General features: G+C 39.2%; 2 protein-coding genes across 3 annotated transcripts in view; one reads left to right on the plus strand and one right to left on the minus strand.

The window, feature by feature from the left end:
* Window positions 1–3995: 3995 nt before the first annotated feature.
* The window catches only part of CEP89 (centrosomal protein 89), a 35210-nt gene continuing 23061 nt past the window's right edge, over window positions 3996–16144 (minus strand). For both annotated transcript variants that reach the window (XM_089539957.1, XM_089539956.1), the window contains exons 18-19: window positions 10711–10880; window positions 3996–6864 (exon numbers count right to left, since the gene is read on the minus strand). In XM_089539957.1, the coding sequence (XP_089396083.1) occupies window positions 6624–6864; window positions 10711–10880 (411 nt within the window). In that variant the 3' untranslated portion in view covers window positions 3996–6623. The remainder of the gene's footprint in view (window positions 6865–10710; window positions 10881–16144) is intronic.
* LOC149305918 (E3 ubiquitin-protein ligase RNF182-like) lies at window positions 10901–14871 on the plus strand. Its single transcript, XM_089539958.1, has 2 exons — window positions 10901–11020; window positions 13463–14871. Exon 2 carries the CDS (start codon window positions 13479–13481, stop codon window positions 14202–14204), a length of 726 nt encoding a protein of 241 aa, XP_089396084.1. The 5' UTR covers window positions 10901–11020; window positions 13463–13478; the 3' UTR covers window positions 14205–14871.

A 16144-nucleotide genomic window follows, 5' to 3' on the forward strand; every position in this document is an offset into this window, starting at 1 on the left:
TGTATGGGGCTTCTAGTCATGTTTTTGTCTTTTACTCTATTGAGGGCTTTCAATGATGCAACAGGGAAAAGAAAACCCTGTTCTCTTGCAAGCCTAAAGGCTGAATTCTTCCTTCTCTTCCTCCGCATCACTACTACTTTTACTACTACTACTACCATCCTCCTCCTACTTCCATCCCAGTTTGACCAGCTACAATCCCAGGACCTTTTGGGGGCAAGGACTCATAGCTCTGCATTATTTGGTGATGCTATGTGAACACATGAATAAAGATGTTGCTGAAGTTCCGTAATATATTTCAATCTATGATTAGACAAAGACTGATAACAAGCTGATTAAAGACAAGGCAAGTTTCCCAACAACAGAATAGATCCGTCAAGGGAGGAAGTCTGAGAGTGATGGTTTCTTTACTTTAAGATCAGTGTGGAATTAGGAAATACAGAAGGTCACCTGCAAGCAGGATTAAATATGCTGAAACAACTGAGATAATAGAGAAGGAGAAAAAGAGAAAGAGCCTATTTGCTTTGTAAAAGAACCTCTCTGAATGTGGCATTTTTATACTTTTTATACTTAGAGAGAGAATACAAAATCCAGAGCTTGTAGAACAAACCTAACATAGTTGAGTTTGGCATAGTTTTGCAGAAGACATTCCTTGGTGGTGATGGTGGGTTATGTTAACTGCTTATCTCAGTTAGATATGTTAGTATACAGTAAAGGGTGCTGGCACAAAACTTGAGGTTTAGGGCACAAAACTTTGAGGTTAGCTTTTGCCAAATTACTAGACATGGGATTTTCATGGCAGGATTTGTTCTGAGATTTGCCATTGCCTTCCCTTGAGGTTGAGAGCATGTGGCTTATCCATGGGTCTCATGGCAGAGCAGGAAATCAAACCCAGGTCTCCAGAGTCGTAATTCAACACTACAACCTCCACATCGCACTGGTTCTCCCGGGAACTACCTACCTAAATTTATTTATTTAATATTTATTTTATACACCTCCTTTCTCCCAGCATGGGACCCGAGATAGCTTATAAAAGGCTGGAAAAAATATAAACTAAAAGCCTGATAATCTATCTAATCACAAATCTCTGGCAGGAGAGACAATCTTTTGGATTGGCCATCTGTTGGGGATGCTTTGAATTTGAGTTCCTGCATGGCAGAGAGTTGGACTTTGAATCTGAGTTCCAACTCTAGGATTTTATGATTTAGATAATTTGGACCTAAGTCATATAGGGTTTTATAGGTCAGAACCATTACTTTAAATTGGGCCCGGAAATGATTCAGTAGCCAGTGAAGCTGTTTGAACAAGGAGGTTATATGCTCCAGCAGTGTTGGCTTGAGGATTTGGACTATGATTTGGGAGATTAGGGTTTGAATCCCCATTTAGCCATGGAAGCCTCCTGGGTGACTTTGGGAAAGTCACAGTCTCTCAGCCGCAGAGGGAGTCACAGGCAAACCCCTTTCTGACCAAATCTTGCCAAGAAAACCCTGTAATAGGTTCACATTAGGGTTGCCCCAAGTCAGAAATGACTTGAAGGCACACAGTAACAATAACAAACTGATTCCAATCAGCATTCAGGTTGTGACATTTTGAACCTGATGAAGTTTCCAGTTTCTAAAGGCAGCCCCATGGAGAATGTATTACAGTAGTCTAGCTTTCCATGTAATCGGGATAAATGGAATGAAATCAATTCATGAATTTAAGTCATTTTTGGTTGTGATTTTTTTTAGCCCCAAACAGTACCACCCACACAAATAGCAATTTATGTAACATGAATGTTATCCTATGTTTATTTTATTTGTTGTTTGCTATATTTTATTATTTAAATGGGAAAACTGCAAAGAACGGATGAATGGATGTTGTGGCTTTGTGTGCTCTTCGCTACAGAACTCATCTCTGCCCTAAGCATTTGTTGCTGCTTTCCCTAGTAGAGCATCTGTAGAATCGGTTCAACCTGAAGTAACAAAGAATGGCACTTTAGAACTAATGGGCAAATTAAAAAGTAACACATTGCTGGGGCCAAGTGGCATTCCCTCCACAATTCTTAAAAGATCCAAATGTGAAATAGCTCAGCTATTCACTGAAATATGTAACCTGTCTCTGAAATAAGGTTCGTCTGTGATTGACAGGAAGGCGGCTAAGTTAACACTAATATTTAACAAATTACAGACTTGTCAATGTCATGTCTGCACAAAGTAAAACGGGTAGAAAATTAGAATGAGTGCAAGAATTTAAACACATAAAAGATGGGGGCGGGATTCAATTTTGGGGGCAAAATCTGGCCCTGATACTGTTTATGAGATAGCCAGCCATCATTTGGAGTTTCTCAGCTCCCCCCATTCTAAAAAGTCTAAATGCCTTTCCTGGGGCTTAATTATAGATATATAGATTAGTTATAGATAGTAAGAGCTTTAAGATAAAATACACTGCTATTTTGGTTACACCCTTTTGCTTTTGGGCTTGCCTGCCTGCCCCTAGGATGATAACTTATCTGAAATACATCTGATAAGCCAGATAACATATCTGGAATTGAATCTAGCCCTCAGGTTAAAAGAGGTTACACAGCCTTGAAACTGAAGCACCAGTTGGCAATGGCCTTGGCAAAGGAATCTTATTGCCTCAATTCAGTTTCAGATAAACATACCCTCCAACATCACCTCTGATGGAGTGCAAATAATTCACTTAAATCCACCAAGAACAGGTTGCATATCTGCAACAGTGGTTTTTAAAGCGATAATCCCTTAACTCACCAAATGATATGCAGTCCATCATTCAGGAAGTTTAACAGCATGATCATTTTGGCAGCAGACCCATTCATTTCTGATGCCTAGTCAAGGAAATGAAATGCTACAGCCATGTTGTCTCTCTGTATAATCCATTTTGAAGCATATATGGGTACTTACCAACAGTTCCTGAGAGAGTTGCACCTTTCATCAACAGACTTCCAGAGGATGAGACAAAAGTAGCTGCTATCTTTCCAAACAGAACTTTGCTGCTTGGCAGGACGTCAAACCAGCACTGTACGAATTGCTGTGCCTGCCATGCAAAAGCTATGGCTTTAAAAGCATGTTTAGCTAACATCTGCAGGCCTTAGTCACAAGATAAGAACAACAATCAAGGATTTACCTTTTCATGAAGAAGGTTCTTTCACTCATTCAGATAAGAAATTGAAGTATCACCAGAAAACGAGAGTAATGGTTAAGGAACGTGATGTTCAAACCTCATCTTCATGCTCCAGGACTTGGCCTTAAGGAAATTCCTCTTCCTAAAAACATACATCTAGCTCTGTGTTGCATAGGCTCTCATGGCTTTGCTTCCTTAAAGGAATCTTCCTCAACAAATAAGTACTATTCATCATTTAAGAAATGGCAGCTGGAATCCATTAAGCATCTCAAACTGTCAGATTACAGTGAACAGATGCTGACCCTTTCTGTCCAGAAATACCTGATTTCCCTTAATAAGATACATCTGCAGAGACAAACTCTCTGTTTCTCAAACAATGATGTCCCTTGTCATAAGGGATGTCTAGCAACCTTATTTTCCACTTGCTACTAAACAATATGCTAGCTATCTGGTCAGGCTTCCTTGTTTAAATTATTCCGTTATTAAATGCACAATCTTTCATAATCAATCCTGTATCCTAATAGCAAATTAATTCTGCAGTTTTGGGCTCTTATGTGCAACCTTAATAGAAAACTGTCTTTCACAGATTTTAAATGGAAAGAGGAGGAGGTGGAGGAGGAATAAAACTACAGTACTTTCTTTTGTAAGATGGAAGAGGTTATCAAGTAGAATATCCTCTCTAACAATTAATTTTGCGGGTGCAATTATCTCTTGTTTTATACCTTGAGATGGAGTGAAGACGCTGGCAGCTGCTCATCATGATTCATCTTTAATCTTAAATGGTGTCTACAGCTCTTGAGATTTGTCCTTTAAAGTCAAATTAATCACTTGAAGGAATCAGTAATTTAAGGAGGTACACATTGACACATTTGCTGAGTGTTTCATGTTTACACTGATTTTGTCCCAACTCCACGCTGTATTAAGTGCACTTAATATTCACTGTTCTGTCTGGGAATAACATGCGATTTCCTCACCTTAAATTATGACATTTTATTGTTACAAAACATTTGCAAAAATACATATCCGACAAAAGCCTAGACAGCAAACAGCTAAGCGAATATTTATAAAAATGAACACTTATGCAAATGATGACTCTGACATATATAAAAAACATTAAAAGTAGAAGAAAGAGCAAAAAGAGAGGGGAAAGAGAGACTATACATGTAAAATCTACCTTGAATCAATTTGGCATATTGTACAATTGAATTACAATTATAATTTCATAGAATTAAAATATATAAATTTCTATGGACAAAAATACACAGGAGACTGTTATGAAAAACAACATGCCTGACTTGGTTAGCTAGATTTAACTCTTACAGACAAGGTGCAGTCACCCGGTGAAAAATTAACATGATGGATGTTAAGGCCATCAGGGCTATAAACTGTAAACATACTTACTTGGTAGTAAGCCCAGTTGAACGCACTGGGTCTTACTTCTGAGTAGATATGCCCAGGATTGAACTGTTGATGGATTATTGGATTCAAGCCTTTAAATGCAAGTAACATAGAGGTTCCCTAAAGTAGAAGCAGCCATTTAAATCAGCATGCAAAGGAAAGATTAAGCACAAGGCTAGTTCACACAGCCACCCAATGATGGTTTGGTATTATGTCTGAATGCCTTTTAAAAAAATCATCTGTAACTACTGGTTATAAAATTATAAAATATGCTTACAAACAGGCAAACTGCATATTAGCCTTGTGGTCTGTACATATAAGGCACAGTTAAACATCCCTTTATATTCTGCTCTTAATTCATAAATATATAACCCATATTGGGTTCTAAAATACTGTAGCAAATTCCAAAATGGTCACAAGAATGACTGGGCAACAAGTCCTAAGAATCATTGTAAACACTAGGAAATGAGTTAAAGCTTTTATAATGTTAGATCACAACCAAGGATCCTTGATTCATATAGTATACTGAGTATTACTGTTTTCAAGTGGTGAAAACCACAATTTGGAAACATTGTTCCCTGAACAACAGGGACAGCTACCATGCAGCCTTGCTCAGGTGTGCATAAAGATCAAATGCTTTATCTTCAAAAGTTGCTGGTAACTGGGCTAGTCCATTGGGAAGAAAAATGAAGGCATAATTGTTCTATTAGACTTTTATCTAAACCTTTTATTGGGCTTTATTACAACATTATCCAGTCTTTCTCTACTTCTATCTTGGTCAATCCTGGAGCTTTTGGATGACACAGCTTAGTTCTGTGCTTGTAGTGAAGCTTTTAAGTGCGCACAGCCAGGGCATCCCTACATTCTTCAACATTATTGTTTAGCAACCCAATGTTCTGTAAAAGGTGCATTAACGTACCTGGGTGAAATGGTTCTGTCACATAATTTTTTAAAGAAATAGCATCTCAATATCAGGGGAGACAGCTACAGATGAAATGTACAAATTCCTGAGGCCAAACTCCTAGTCTGACATTTTACCCCTCCTCCTTGTTCTTCCTCCCATCAGGAGTCTAGGAACATTACTTCTTGCTGTTATCTATTGAGCTGGATGTCTCCAGATTGTCTACTTCCCTACTGTTCCTTTCCTTCTCTTTGAAGAGTACATCCTGTTACAGACACCCAATAATTCTATGTAAATGCAGGATTTGGCATTGTTTCGTGTTCAGCTAACATCCTATTACACTTGGGCACCTAAGGTATCTACTTAAACCAATGGAGACATAATCAAATATGTTATCTTCACTTTGTACTCAACCGGCGTAACCATTACTCACAGATCCCAAAGGCCTTTTCTACCCCAACCACAAGGCAAAAATAGCTTGGTGAAGAGATGAACAGGAGCAAAGCTGTGCTAGGAGAATGAGTGATTAACCTTTGCCTTCCTCTCCTGTATGCTTCCTATTATCCCTCAAATTCTGTTGGTCCTTTGTTGGTTATTCAGAAGAAATAGCATTGCTGCAATATCCAGAGAGACTGCATTAACTGGTGCCAGTGAAAATAGACTAGGCACATCAGTAGATGTAACACAGGAACCATGAGATGAAAACAGTGACAATCATGCCGTCATGTTCCTTAAAACCTTTTAAAAGTAATTTTCGTTCCCAGTTCCTTTTGGAGATACCATCACTGGCAGGGCAATCCTGAGCATATTTACCAAGAAGTAAATCCAACTGTGTGTGTCGCAGCCTATGAAAAACAGAAGCTCCACCTAACCTCTCCTTTACTTTCTAAATCCCTAGCAGAAACTTTATAGTTTAATTTTTTCTGCAATCACAACTAAAATGACTACAATAAAACCCTGGTTTTTGGACAAGAATTAAGATTCACAGAGGTCTGAAAGACATATACATGATATTCCCCATTAACAATGCAATCACAACTATGCAGAAGTCTAGATCCCTGAATATCATCAAAAGAATAACAGCTTCATTCAGAGATCATATTTGTCTGCTTGATTGGTTTACAATCTGACCATTTACTGTGCACTTTATATTTGCTTCTTTCAGATCCATTCAGCACTGAAAGAGGTGTAAACATTTGTGTCCTTAACACAAAGGTTCCTGTTGGCTCTGAGTTTTAATAGGTGGAGAATGCTCCAAATCGCAGTAGCTAAAACTGTATCCCTCCAGCAGGTCTTTCTGGAACATGTCAGCTAAATGTGATTCATACGCTTTGACAGGACTCTCCGTGTCCCTTTTCTCAAGAGATTTATGCAAGAGTTCCTTCATCCTCCTGTTTTCTTTGGTGGTCGATTCCCAAATTATTTCAAGTTCATTTTCCATTGCCCTAGGAAGAAGAAGGAAAAAATGGATTTGCTAGCTTTGGATGCTTTATTCTCATGTTGTTGAGAGTACCTTTGAGTTGAACTATCAAACAGGATGGGTAGAATTACATTTAGATTAGTACCTGTAATGACATTTAAATGACACCAAGTGCACAGAGTAATGTGAGTGATCTGCTACGATTCAATCAAAGGTATACAATTATAAGTGAGATTTAATTCTAAAAGCATTAAAGAGTTACCCTTATTTCTACTCCCCTTATTGATAACATAACATAGCAAACCATCAACAGAACAGAAAATACTGCATTAGTCCACTCATATTCACTGTATCATCATTACTGTGTGCCTTTAAGTAATTTCTGACTTATGGGGACCTTAAAGCGAATCTATCATAGGGTTTTCTTGACAAGATCTGGTTTTGAAAAACAGAGTGTTTTGTAATGTTAAATAGTGCACAGGCCCTCTGCAACCTCTTTAAAAGGTAAATTGCCTCTTCTACTGGCTTCCATGAGAGGACATTCATGTTTTTTAACCAGAAAAAGGCAGTCTGTGAGGTCTGCAGGGGTCAAGCATCACAGAAACTACACATGGCCCAGGGCTGCACTTTGTCCACCATGAGCTCCGACAAGCAGAACAGCACAAAATGTTCCAGTGGTGGCTTCGCCATACAATCTTCGCAAAGGTATATTGATAGGAAGATGTCTTTCCTAATAATGCCCATGGCAGAATCTGTCCTTTTTTGCAGGTGCGATCTTGGATTGTTCCTCTTATCACTGCTAGGTTTTCTCATTCTGTCACCAGAAACTGACAGGTATGTTTTTAGCCTGTTTACCTGAAAGGAATTTGGAAATATTTTGCAACTGAAAATGGGTTGTAAATCAATCAAGCAGACAGGAACCAGTAGGAAGGGAGGGAGGGAGGAGTGATACTGAGATACTTAAAGGAGATTTAAGAACCTAGTTTAAAGAACATACAGTGCATGGAAGCCAGTAGAAGAGTATTGTAGTGGTTTGAGCACTAGACTACGACTGTAGAGATCAGGGGTTGATTCTCTGTTCAGCCACGGAAACCCACTGGATGTCCGTTATGTTCTTTAAGGCAGGTTCTTAAATCTCCTTTAACTACCCCAGTATCATTCCTCACTCACTCCCTTCCTACTGGTTCCTGTACATCTTGTGGTTTTACTAAATCTAATTTCTGAATGATTGTCTTATCATTAAGAGAGAAGATCCCCAGTACCCTTTTGGTCTTCAGATCTGTCTCTGTGTTATAAATCATTCACGTAATCTCTCTTGCAAAGGAGTTTAAAAAAAAAAAGCTGTTTTAGTCCTTTCCCAGCACATAAATGTTGCATTACTTTGTCCTGGTTCAACCCTGTGGTCATGTAACATTCTGAGTCTACAGTATGGATTATTTTCAACATGTCACTAATTTTAGGTTTTGGGTTATAAGGGGGTGAAGAAACCATAATTTAGTATGTAAATTAGGCACATGATTTATTTGTGGGGAGAGTGTTTACATTTTCATGGCACCATATATGAAATAAGGTGCAGTGCAGCACAGCCATGTGTACATGCTGCCGTTGGGGACAATGGGTACGCCGTCTGTGGATGCCTAAATCCACGGATGCCGAGGGTCCACTGCACTTCTGCAGTGTGTTTTGGACCTAGGTCACATATTTCACAGACTTCAAATATAGCACTGATGTTCTGCTTGCCCATTATACAGTTAAACATGTCAGTGAAATTTCTATCTACTGGCAAGAAATCTCTAGACTGCAAATTTTCTCCTTGAGCGATGCTGGTGGAAATAAATCTCCATTACTACATTACTGGCCCAGCGGTACTGATTTTGGTTGCCAAGCTACAGAAGATTAGCGAAAAGAATCCCACCCATAGTTCTGTAGTTTCTGTTATTCTTCAAGGAAAAAGGAATGGGGAGAGAGAGATCCAGAAGAACCTTTCAACAGACAGAAATCCATGATAGAAACAAAAGATTGGGCTAAAAAAATATTTGGGAGTTGGCTACAATATAGCAGAGAATAATATTTGCTAGAATTTCTAGATTTTGGTATAACAGTGAGGAGGAGTACTAATGGAATCTGGCTTCAGTTCAGCATTTAGGAAATATACTAAAAACATACCTAGAGCTTTTTAGTAACTAAACTGAAATGTTGCTAGTGTACAGTTGGCCCTCTACATTTGTGGGGTTTAGGGATGCAAGACCCCCGCGAATGTGAAAAAAAAGTGTGGGTGGGCAAGAGGAGCAAGCGTGCATGTGCCTCTCCTTCCCCTGCCCTTCCATCCCTTTAACTGCCTTCCTGCCCCTTTCCCACCATGAAAAGGGTGAGGAGCATCAGTTCCCCTCATCTTTCCCAGTTGATGTGCTGCCACACAGAAAGTCCTGTTACTAGTATCACTATCATATCTCTTTTTTTGGCCACACTGGGGAGCTATATCAAAGAGTGGGGAAAATATTTTAGTATTAGAGAGAGGGAGAGATATGCTAACTTCAAAAAAACTGACATGCACAAGCAGCATTCCCTCATGCGGAAAGGGAAACATGAGTGAAGAGCGCATCTCCAAGAAGCAGGTAAAAGTATGCAGTGGGCAAGGTTTTAATAGTGTTTATTTGAATAGGTTAAAAAGCCGAGGAACACTAGGACAAGAGATACAATATATGAATCTGGAAGGAGATCATAGAATCTTAGAGTTGGAAGAGACCGCAAGGGCCATCCAGTCCAACCCCCTGCCATGCAGGAAATCCAAATCAAAGCATCTCCGACAGATGGCCATCTAGCCTCTGTTTAAAGACCTCCAAGGAAGGAGACTCCACTACACTCCGAGGGAGTGTCTTCCACTGTCGGACAGCCCTTACTGTCAGGAAGTTCTGAGTTGCTTGGATTAGATGATCTACCTCTCCCCCTGCAATCCATCCATCCATCCATCCATCCATCCATCCATCCATCCATCCATCCATCCATCCATCCACTGCATGAAGCACCATGAATTATAGAAATGGAACACAATACACTATATTTATTCCTTCTCTGGAGTTGTTTTTTTTAAACGGAGGCAGGATGGACATCTGTCAGGGATACTTTGATTGTGTATGTCAGGGGGTTGGGCTTGATGACTCTTGTGGTCTCTTTCAACTTTATGATTCTATATTACTTGTAAAAGATTCATGGTGGGGTTTTTTTTTTAAAAAAAAACACCTGCTACCAAGAACTGGAGCAGCACTCTATGAAGTCCTACTATTAGAGGAGAGGAACACTTCATGCTGTATAATTTCAACACAGAGAATCATGTTCTAGCCAAGACCTGCCCAGCTGCTTGTTTTGCCTTTTGTGATTCAGCATCCTCCCAATGTGCAAGGCATCCCTCTTTGCCAAGCGTTATTAAGTGACTGCTCCCATTTGCCTGTCAGAAAACTGTCAGTCTGAGACTTCATCAGTCCCCACTGGAAGATGTTATTAACTCAATGAGCACATGACCACTGATTCACTTTGGAGAGAGTTGTTGAAAGCTCAATTCAAGTTAATAGCTTCTCTGTGTTTGCTTTCTTTCAAGAAGAGGCAGTGAACAGCCATGTGGATTTTTAAGGCTGGTTGTCAGGACTTAAATCGATAACTTCCTTCAAGGATTTGTAGGCTGAAGTTGGGGGAGGGAAGAAGAGAAGCTGGACAGAAACCAGTTCAGAGGATGAGACGGTATTTTCAATCCAGCAGAAAACCAGGGAAGTGAATACAGCTACAGCACACCAGATGGGGCTCTCAGACAGAACATGTTCTACATGTGCCTTCCTTTCACCAGTCTAATTGTTTGTTTAAGGCTTCGCTGACTTACCTTTTCTGCTGCAGCACTTCATCAAGGGTTTCCTGCTTCTCTTGCAGCAGCCGCTGGAGATGCTTCATTTCTCGTTGGTACTGGGCAGCCTTCCCAGCAAATTCTTGCTCCTGTTCTGTTACTTTGAGGGTGATGTCTCCAAGCTTCCCAGCAGCAGTCTCTTTATACACCTGTGAGTGGTGGAACAGAGTCCTATTAAAATCATTGCTGGGCTTGCTTATCCACTGTCGGATCATAACCAGCAGAATGACATTCTCCCACTATGGCTTCATTCTGAAACCTGGGATATCTTGTTTAAAGGACAAATCGGGTAGGTTGGAAATAAGCTCATCATTCTTCAAGCATTTCTACTGTATGTACTTTCCATGGTGTACAACAAAGGTGTTACTGCATGGGAATACTGTGCTATTTTTATGCTCCTCTTTATAAACAGCCTTGAAGTCAAACAGGTTTTAATTGTGAGGAAACGATGCCAGACTTTAAACACATGTTGCTGATATACACAGTTAAATAGTCTGTTTTTGATTATCAGTGTACATATAAAGAAAAAAATGCTGTCAAGTGATACTGTATATGTGGTTTTGATCCTTGAATGTTAGCACTGGGAAGAAAAAACAGCTTCCCTTTTTTATCAGCTTAGCTTTCTATTTGATGCTTCTGATATTTTAATATGTATTTTTTGCCCTCTGAAATAATGGAATAGATCACCTTTCTTTTCTTGCTTGCCATAAAAATGCATCATTTCAAAATGCCTGACACCTACAAAAAGAAAAGCTGTCAAATGCTACATCAAAGTTAGTTCTTTGTCTAATCAGTTTATACTGCTCTTGAACTATAAAAATTGCTATCTGTAGAAGGACCAATACTAAGCAAGATAAAGAAAAAATAATCATCCCAGAAAACAGTTCCACTGAAATTTACATTTCAGTTAAACTACTCCTTTGTACTCATATGACAGAAGGTCTCAGATTTGTGGGTCCCTTCTTTTTTCTTTGTGTAAAACTAACATTTGTACTTTTAAATACAGAAACTGTTCTACCACTAATTTAAGATTTATGGGTTGATGATTACTTTATCTGTGATGGACAACACAGCCCTGCTTCAAGTAAACTGGGTCTGAAAATTAACCTGGGATGGTATACTTTCAAAATTTCAGTCTTGAAATTTACTTTAATGTGTAAAACAAGAGATTAAAAGGAGAAGACGTTGTCTGAGACAGAAACTGAGATGGAATAATGTTAAGAAAATTCTCCTCTTCCTGTTGTTGTTTTTAACGTTGTCTATGCCCATTAAAATTCCATTACTGCTACATGGCAATGTGAAAGTAATGAGCCAAGGCTGAGCCAATTCTGTTTATTAGGAAAGTGTACCTATTATTATTATTATTATTATTATTAACCTTTATTTATAAAGCGCTGTAAATTTACCTAGAAATAAAACAACTGCTTGGGCAAAACAGAGAAAACTGTCAAATGCACAGCTGCTCCTATTTACCTGTCAAATCCTTGAAGCTCCATACTATGTGTTCTTAGCAAACAAAGAAGTGTTATAGAAAGCCTATATTCAGAATTTGTTTGTTTTCAGTCATAAGTAATACCTCTGTTGACTAACCTTAAATATATAGTGTCACTGAAATGAACAACCAAGACGCCTCCCCTCAATGAGCTTAATAGGTAAGTATAACATCACAGGAGAATTTGTTCACAAGAATAAAGATTTGTCTCCAAGGAAGAGCAAACTCTAAATAATTGCCGAGATCAGATTGTATCAACTGTCATAACTAGTCTCTAGGTTATATCCTCAACCCAAAGGCAAATGTCTTGCAGCAAAATGTGTGTGTATTTTTCATATTGACAGATAAAAGCAGTACCTAAATATTCCGAATGAGTAATTGCTACTTGTCACTAAATCCCACTGAGTTCAGTAAGATTTACTCCCACATAAGACTGCAGACTAAGTTGATACATTTCTATACTTTTCTATAGATGCCAGTCTCCAACCATAAATAGCTGGGGAAAGGGCTTGTGGTTAGAAGAACGTTTTCAATTTTCCAAAGTGGAATTTTGGCACGAAAGAGAAACAAAATTGGCAGGTTAATTCTTAATTAAAATTGATACAAACAAATAAAAATATGGCTATATTCATACATAAGAATAGAACATTATATTAAATGTGAAGGCACAGAGGGTACAGATGTCTGGATTAGGGCTGGAAAACCTGGGTTCAAACTGCTGCTCAGCCATAAAACTCAACTCAGGCTGACCCTCTTCTCAGATTAACCTCCCTGTGTTCTTGGGAGGATAAACATCTGGGTCAATCTCCTTGGGTCTCGTATATAAATTCAGTAACTAAATAAAATCCATTTAGACGTAGAAAGCTCAGATAATATTACCTAGAACAAAAATTCTCTCATACAGAGGGAGAAACTGGAAGCTTAGTTGGGCAAAAGGTAATGTGAAGTATTAGTCAAATAGTTGAGAACGTAACAAATGAATCTTTCAATCTGTGAGTTGGGAAAGCAACTTCCTGCAAGATTTAATCTGAATGATTCAGTTAATGTTCAGGAAAGTTAAACATAATTCAGCATACTCATAAGGAGTAGTGATAACTAGATAACAACCAGTTTTAACTGTTAATCTGCTATTATTCTTCTGCAACTAAAAGCACCTCCAGTATATATGGTAAGGTTAATGTATAATGAGAAAGTCATTATAAAAAATATGGAGGGACTTACTGTTGTTCTCTTTTATAGTGTGCCTTATCTAAAGATGAATAACCCTATGAAAGAGGAGGAGGAAAAAGTACTCAGTGATGAACTAGAGTGCAAAATCTGTTATCAGAAATTTAATGTTCACAGTCGCAAACCCAAAATCCTGGACTGCCTTCATAGGATATGTGCTAAATGCCTGACCAAAATCCTCCACATTGGAGATGGTTCCCTTTGTATTAGTTGTCCTTTCTGCCGTCATGGGACTGAGCTTCAGGAAGAAGAAGTGGAAGGTCTCCCTGATGATACAAACATTATGTCCAAACTCATGTCAAGAGACAAAACAGCATCGAGTTCAGACTGCAAAGAAGTTGTCTTGACACCAAAGAATCTGGCTTCTTCAAGTCCTTCTCAGGGGTCATCAAACTGCTTGGTGATAACTATCATGGAAGTACAGAGAGACTCCACAAGGACTCCAAGCCAAAACACCCTGTCAGATTATTATACAGATCAGAGTCTTGATTCAGTCTCTGTAATCACCCACAGCCAACTAGACCAAGACATTCTCTCTAAACTCTGTAAGCACGTCCCCAGAATACTAGTCTGGCTGCTTGGATTTTTCTACTTTGGGTCTTTGCCTCTTGGAATCTATTTATTGGTGATTCAGAAAGTGACCCTTGGAATTGTCTGTGTCAGCCTTGTTCCCTCCAGTTTAACAGTGTGTTTGGTATATGGTTTCTGCCAATGCCTCTGCCAGGGCATGTGCGACTGTTCCTCTAGAAGCTGACTTTGAAAAAACGACGACTAAATTTTGCATATCAGAACTTAGAGGCCTTTTGAAATTATGGACTATTAAAAGCCTTCAGTACGGTTTGTAAAATGTGATCTCATGCATAAATCAAGGGCAAGTTTTGGGGCCAAACTTATGGATTTTGGTATGACCCGTGGATAAGTCAAGGGTAAAACTTTGAGGTTCTTCAGGTCCATAATGGCTCTTCAGTGTTTCCCTGGCAGTGAGCAGAGGCTGTTTCTCTACTGCAGCAAGGAAGCACCAAAGAGCCAATTTTTCCTTAGAGTGGGGTTAAACAGTCACAGGCACCCTCTGCTCCTTCAATCCTGCCAAGAAACCTACTTTTACAGTTGTCTCTCCCCAGAATGGAAGCTCTTTACTGCTGGACCATCCACAGCGCTGGACTAGGGAAAGTGGGGAGAAAGGTATGTGTGTTTGTGACTAGATCAGCTGTTTCTCCCATAGAAATAAAAACTGCCCTGCACTCTCTCTGCTTAAAGCAGCCCATTCCCAGACAGGAGGGAAAGTGGGGAGGAAGGTATATATGTGGGTGTGTTTGTCACTGAATGAGTTGCTATCATATTGGAGAACAGAAGATTGAGATAGCCCTGTTTAAGCATTTGAAGGGATGACACACTGAGGATGGAGCAAGCTTGTTTTTTGCTGCTCCAGGACCTGGAACAATGGATGCAAGCTACAGCAAAAGAGATTCCACCTCAACATTAGGAGGAACTTCCTGACAGTAAGAGCTGTTCAATAGTGGAATACACTCCCTCAGAGAGGGTGCTGTCTCCTTTGGAGGTTTTTAAACATAGGCGGGATGGCCATCTGTCAGGGGTGCTTTTCTGCATAGCAAGGGAGTTAGACTGGATGCCCTTGACAGAGGTCTCTTCCAGCTCTATCATTCTATACAAGGGCTATTGCTTCAATATCTCATTCTGTGGGATTCTCAGAGCCTTCTGGTTGGCCATTTTGGGACAGCAGGAGTGTTAGTGTGATTCAGTATGGCTGTTTTTCTGCTGTTGGATTCAAACCACCAAATGTACCTCATAAAGGACTGTTCCAAGATCAAAAATAGAAGAAAACAAACAGGAGAAATAAAACACACACAAGGCAACTGCCTTTTCACATGCCCAAAACTAGACTGTCAGAATTGGAAAGATTGTTTGCAGAACTCGAAGGCTTACATGGCCAGCATCCATAGTTTTTTGTGGGTTTTTCTGGCTATGAGGCTATGTTCTAGAAGAGTTTTTTCTTCCTGACAGTAAGAGCTTTCCTAGTAAAACTCATCTAGAACACACCCTCATAGCCTGAAAAACCTACAAAAGCTGTAGTTTACAAAGTCCCCCCACCTCACTCTGGTCTAGACATGTGGAAGCCTGGGAGAAGGATCATTTACTTTTCCCCAGTTATTTTCCTGAAAAATATAGATTCCAGAATATTTTCTGTTAATTTTCCATTTCTTTTTTTCCTTTCAAATAATATGCTTAAGATAAGATGTTCATATATTCATTTCACCCACATTATTTTTAAAAACTATGAGTAAGTAAACTATTATGGAAGACTACGTACAGGAACACTATGCATGGTGGTTATCTGTGGACCTCTGCTGGTGCATAACACACTAGCCGCCAGTCTGCAACATGTTACCAAGAAATAACAGTTGCACTCGATGAGCACAAATACGATATTGGTCAAGGCACATTAGTGGGTGGGAAAAGGCAAGTTCCCACACATCAAATAGCCCAAGAAGCAGGATGTACACTATCAAATCAATGTAATACCTTTTCCCAGCTCTTTTTATGGGTCTTATAAAGGAATGAGTCGTTTATATATATGCTTCACACTATGGAGTATTAGATGAGACATATTTTTAATGTTTTATTAATGTAGATTATTAGTGTAGATGGATTCTTCTATTCTGTTTTTTCCTTGAT

This window comes from Sceloporus occidentalis, unplaced genomic scaffold, assembly GCF_023333645.1.
Source record: "Sceloporus occidentalis isolate IW3139 unplaced genomic scaffold, rSceOcc1.0.p SCAF_10, whole genome shotgun sequence".
In the NCBI taxonomy this organism is placed as follows: Eukaryota; Metazoa; Chordata; class Lepidosauria; order Squamata; family Phrynosomatidae; genus Sceloporus; species Sceloporus occidentalis.

Excerpts from the sequence above, each read along its gene's own strand:
- LOC149305918 (XM_089539958.1), top strand. The coding sequence starts at position 13,479 with ATGAATAACCCTATGAAAGAGGAGGAGGAAAAAGTACTCAGTGATGAA.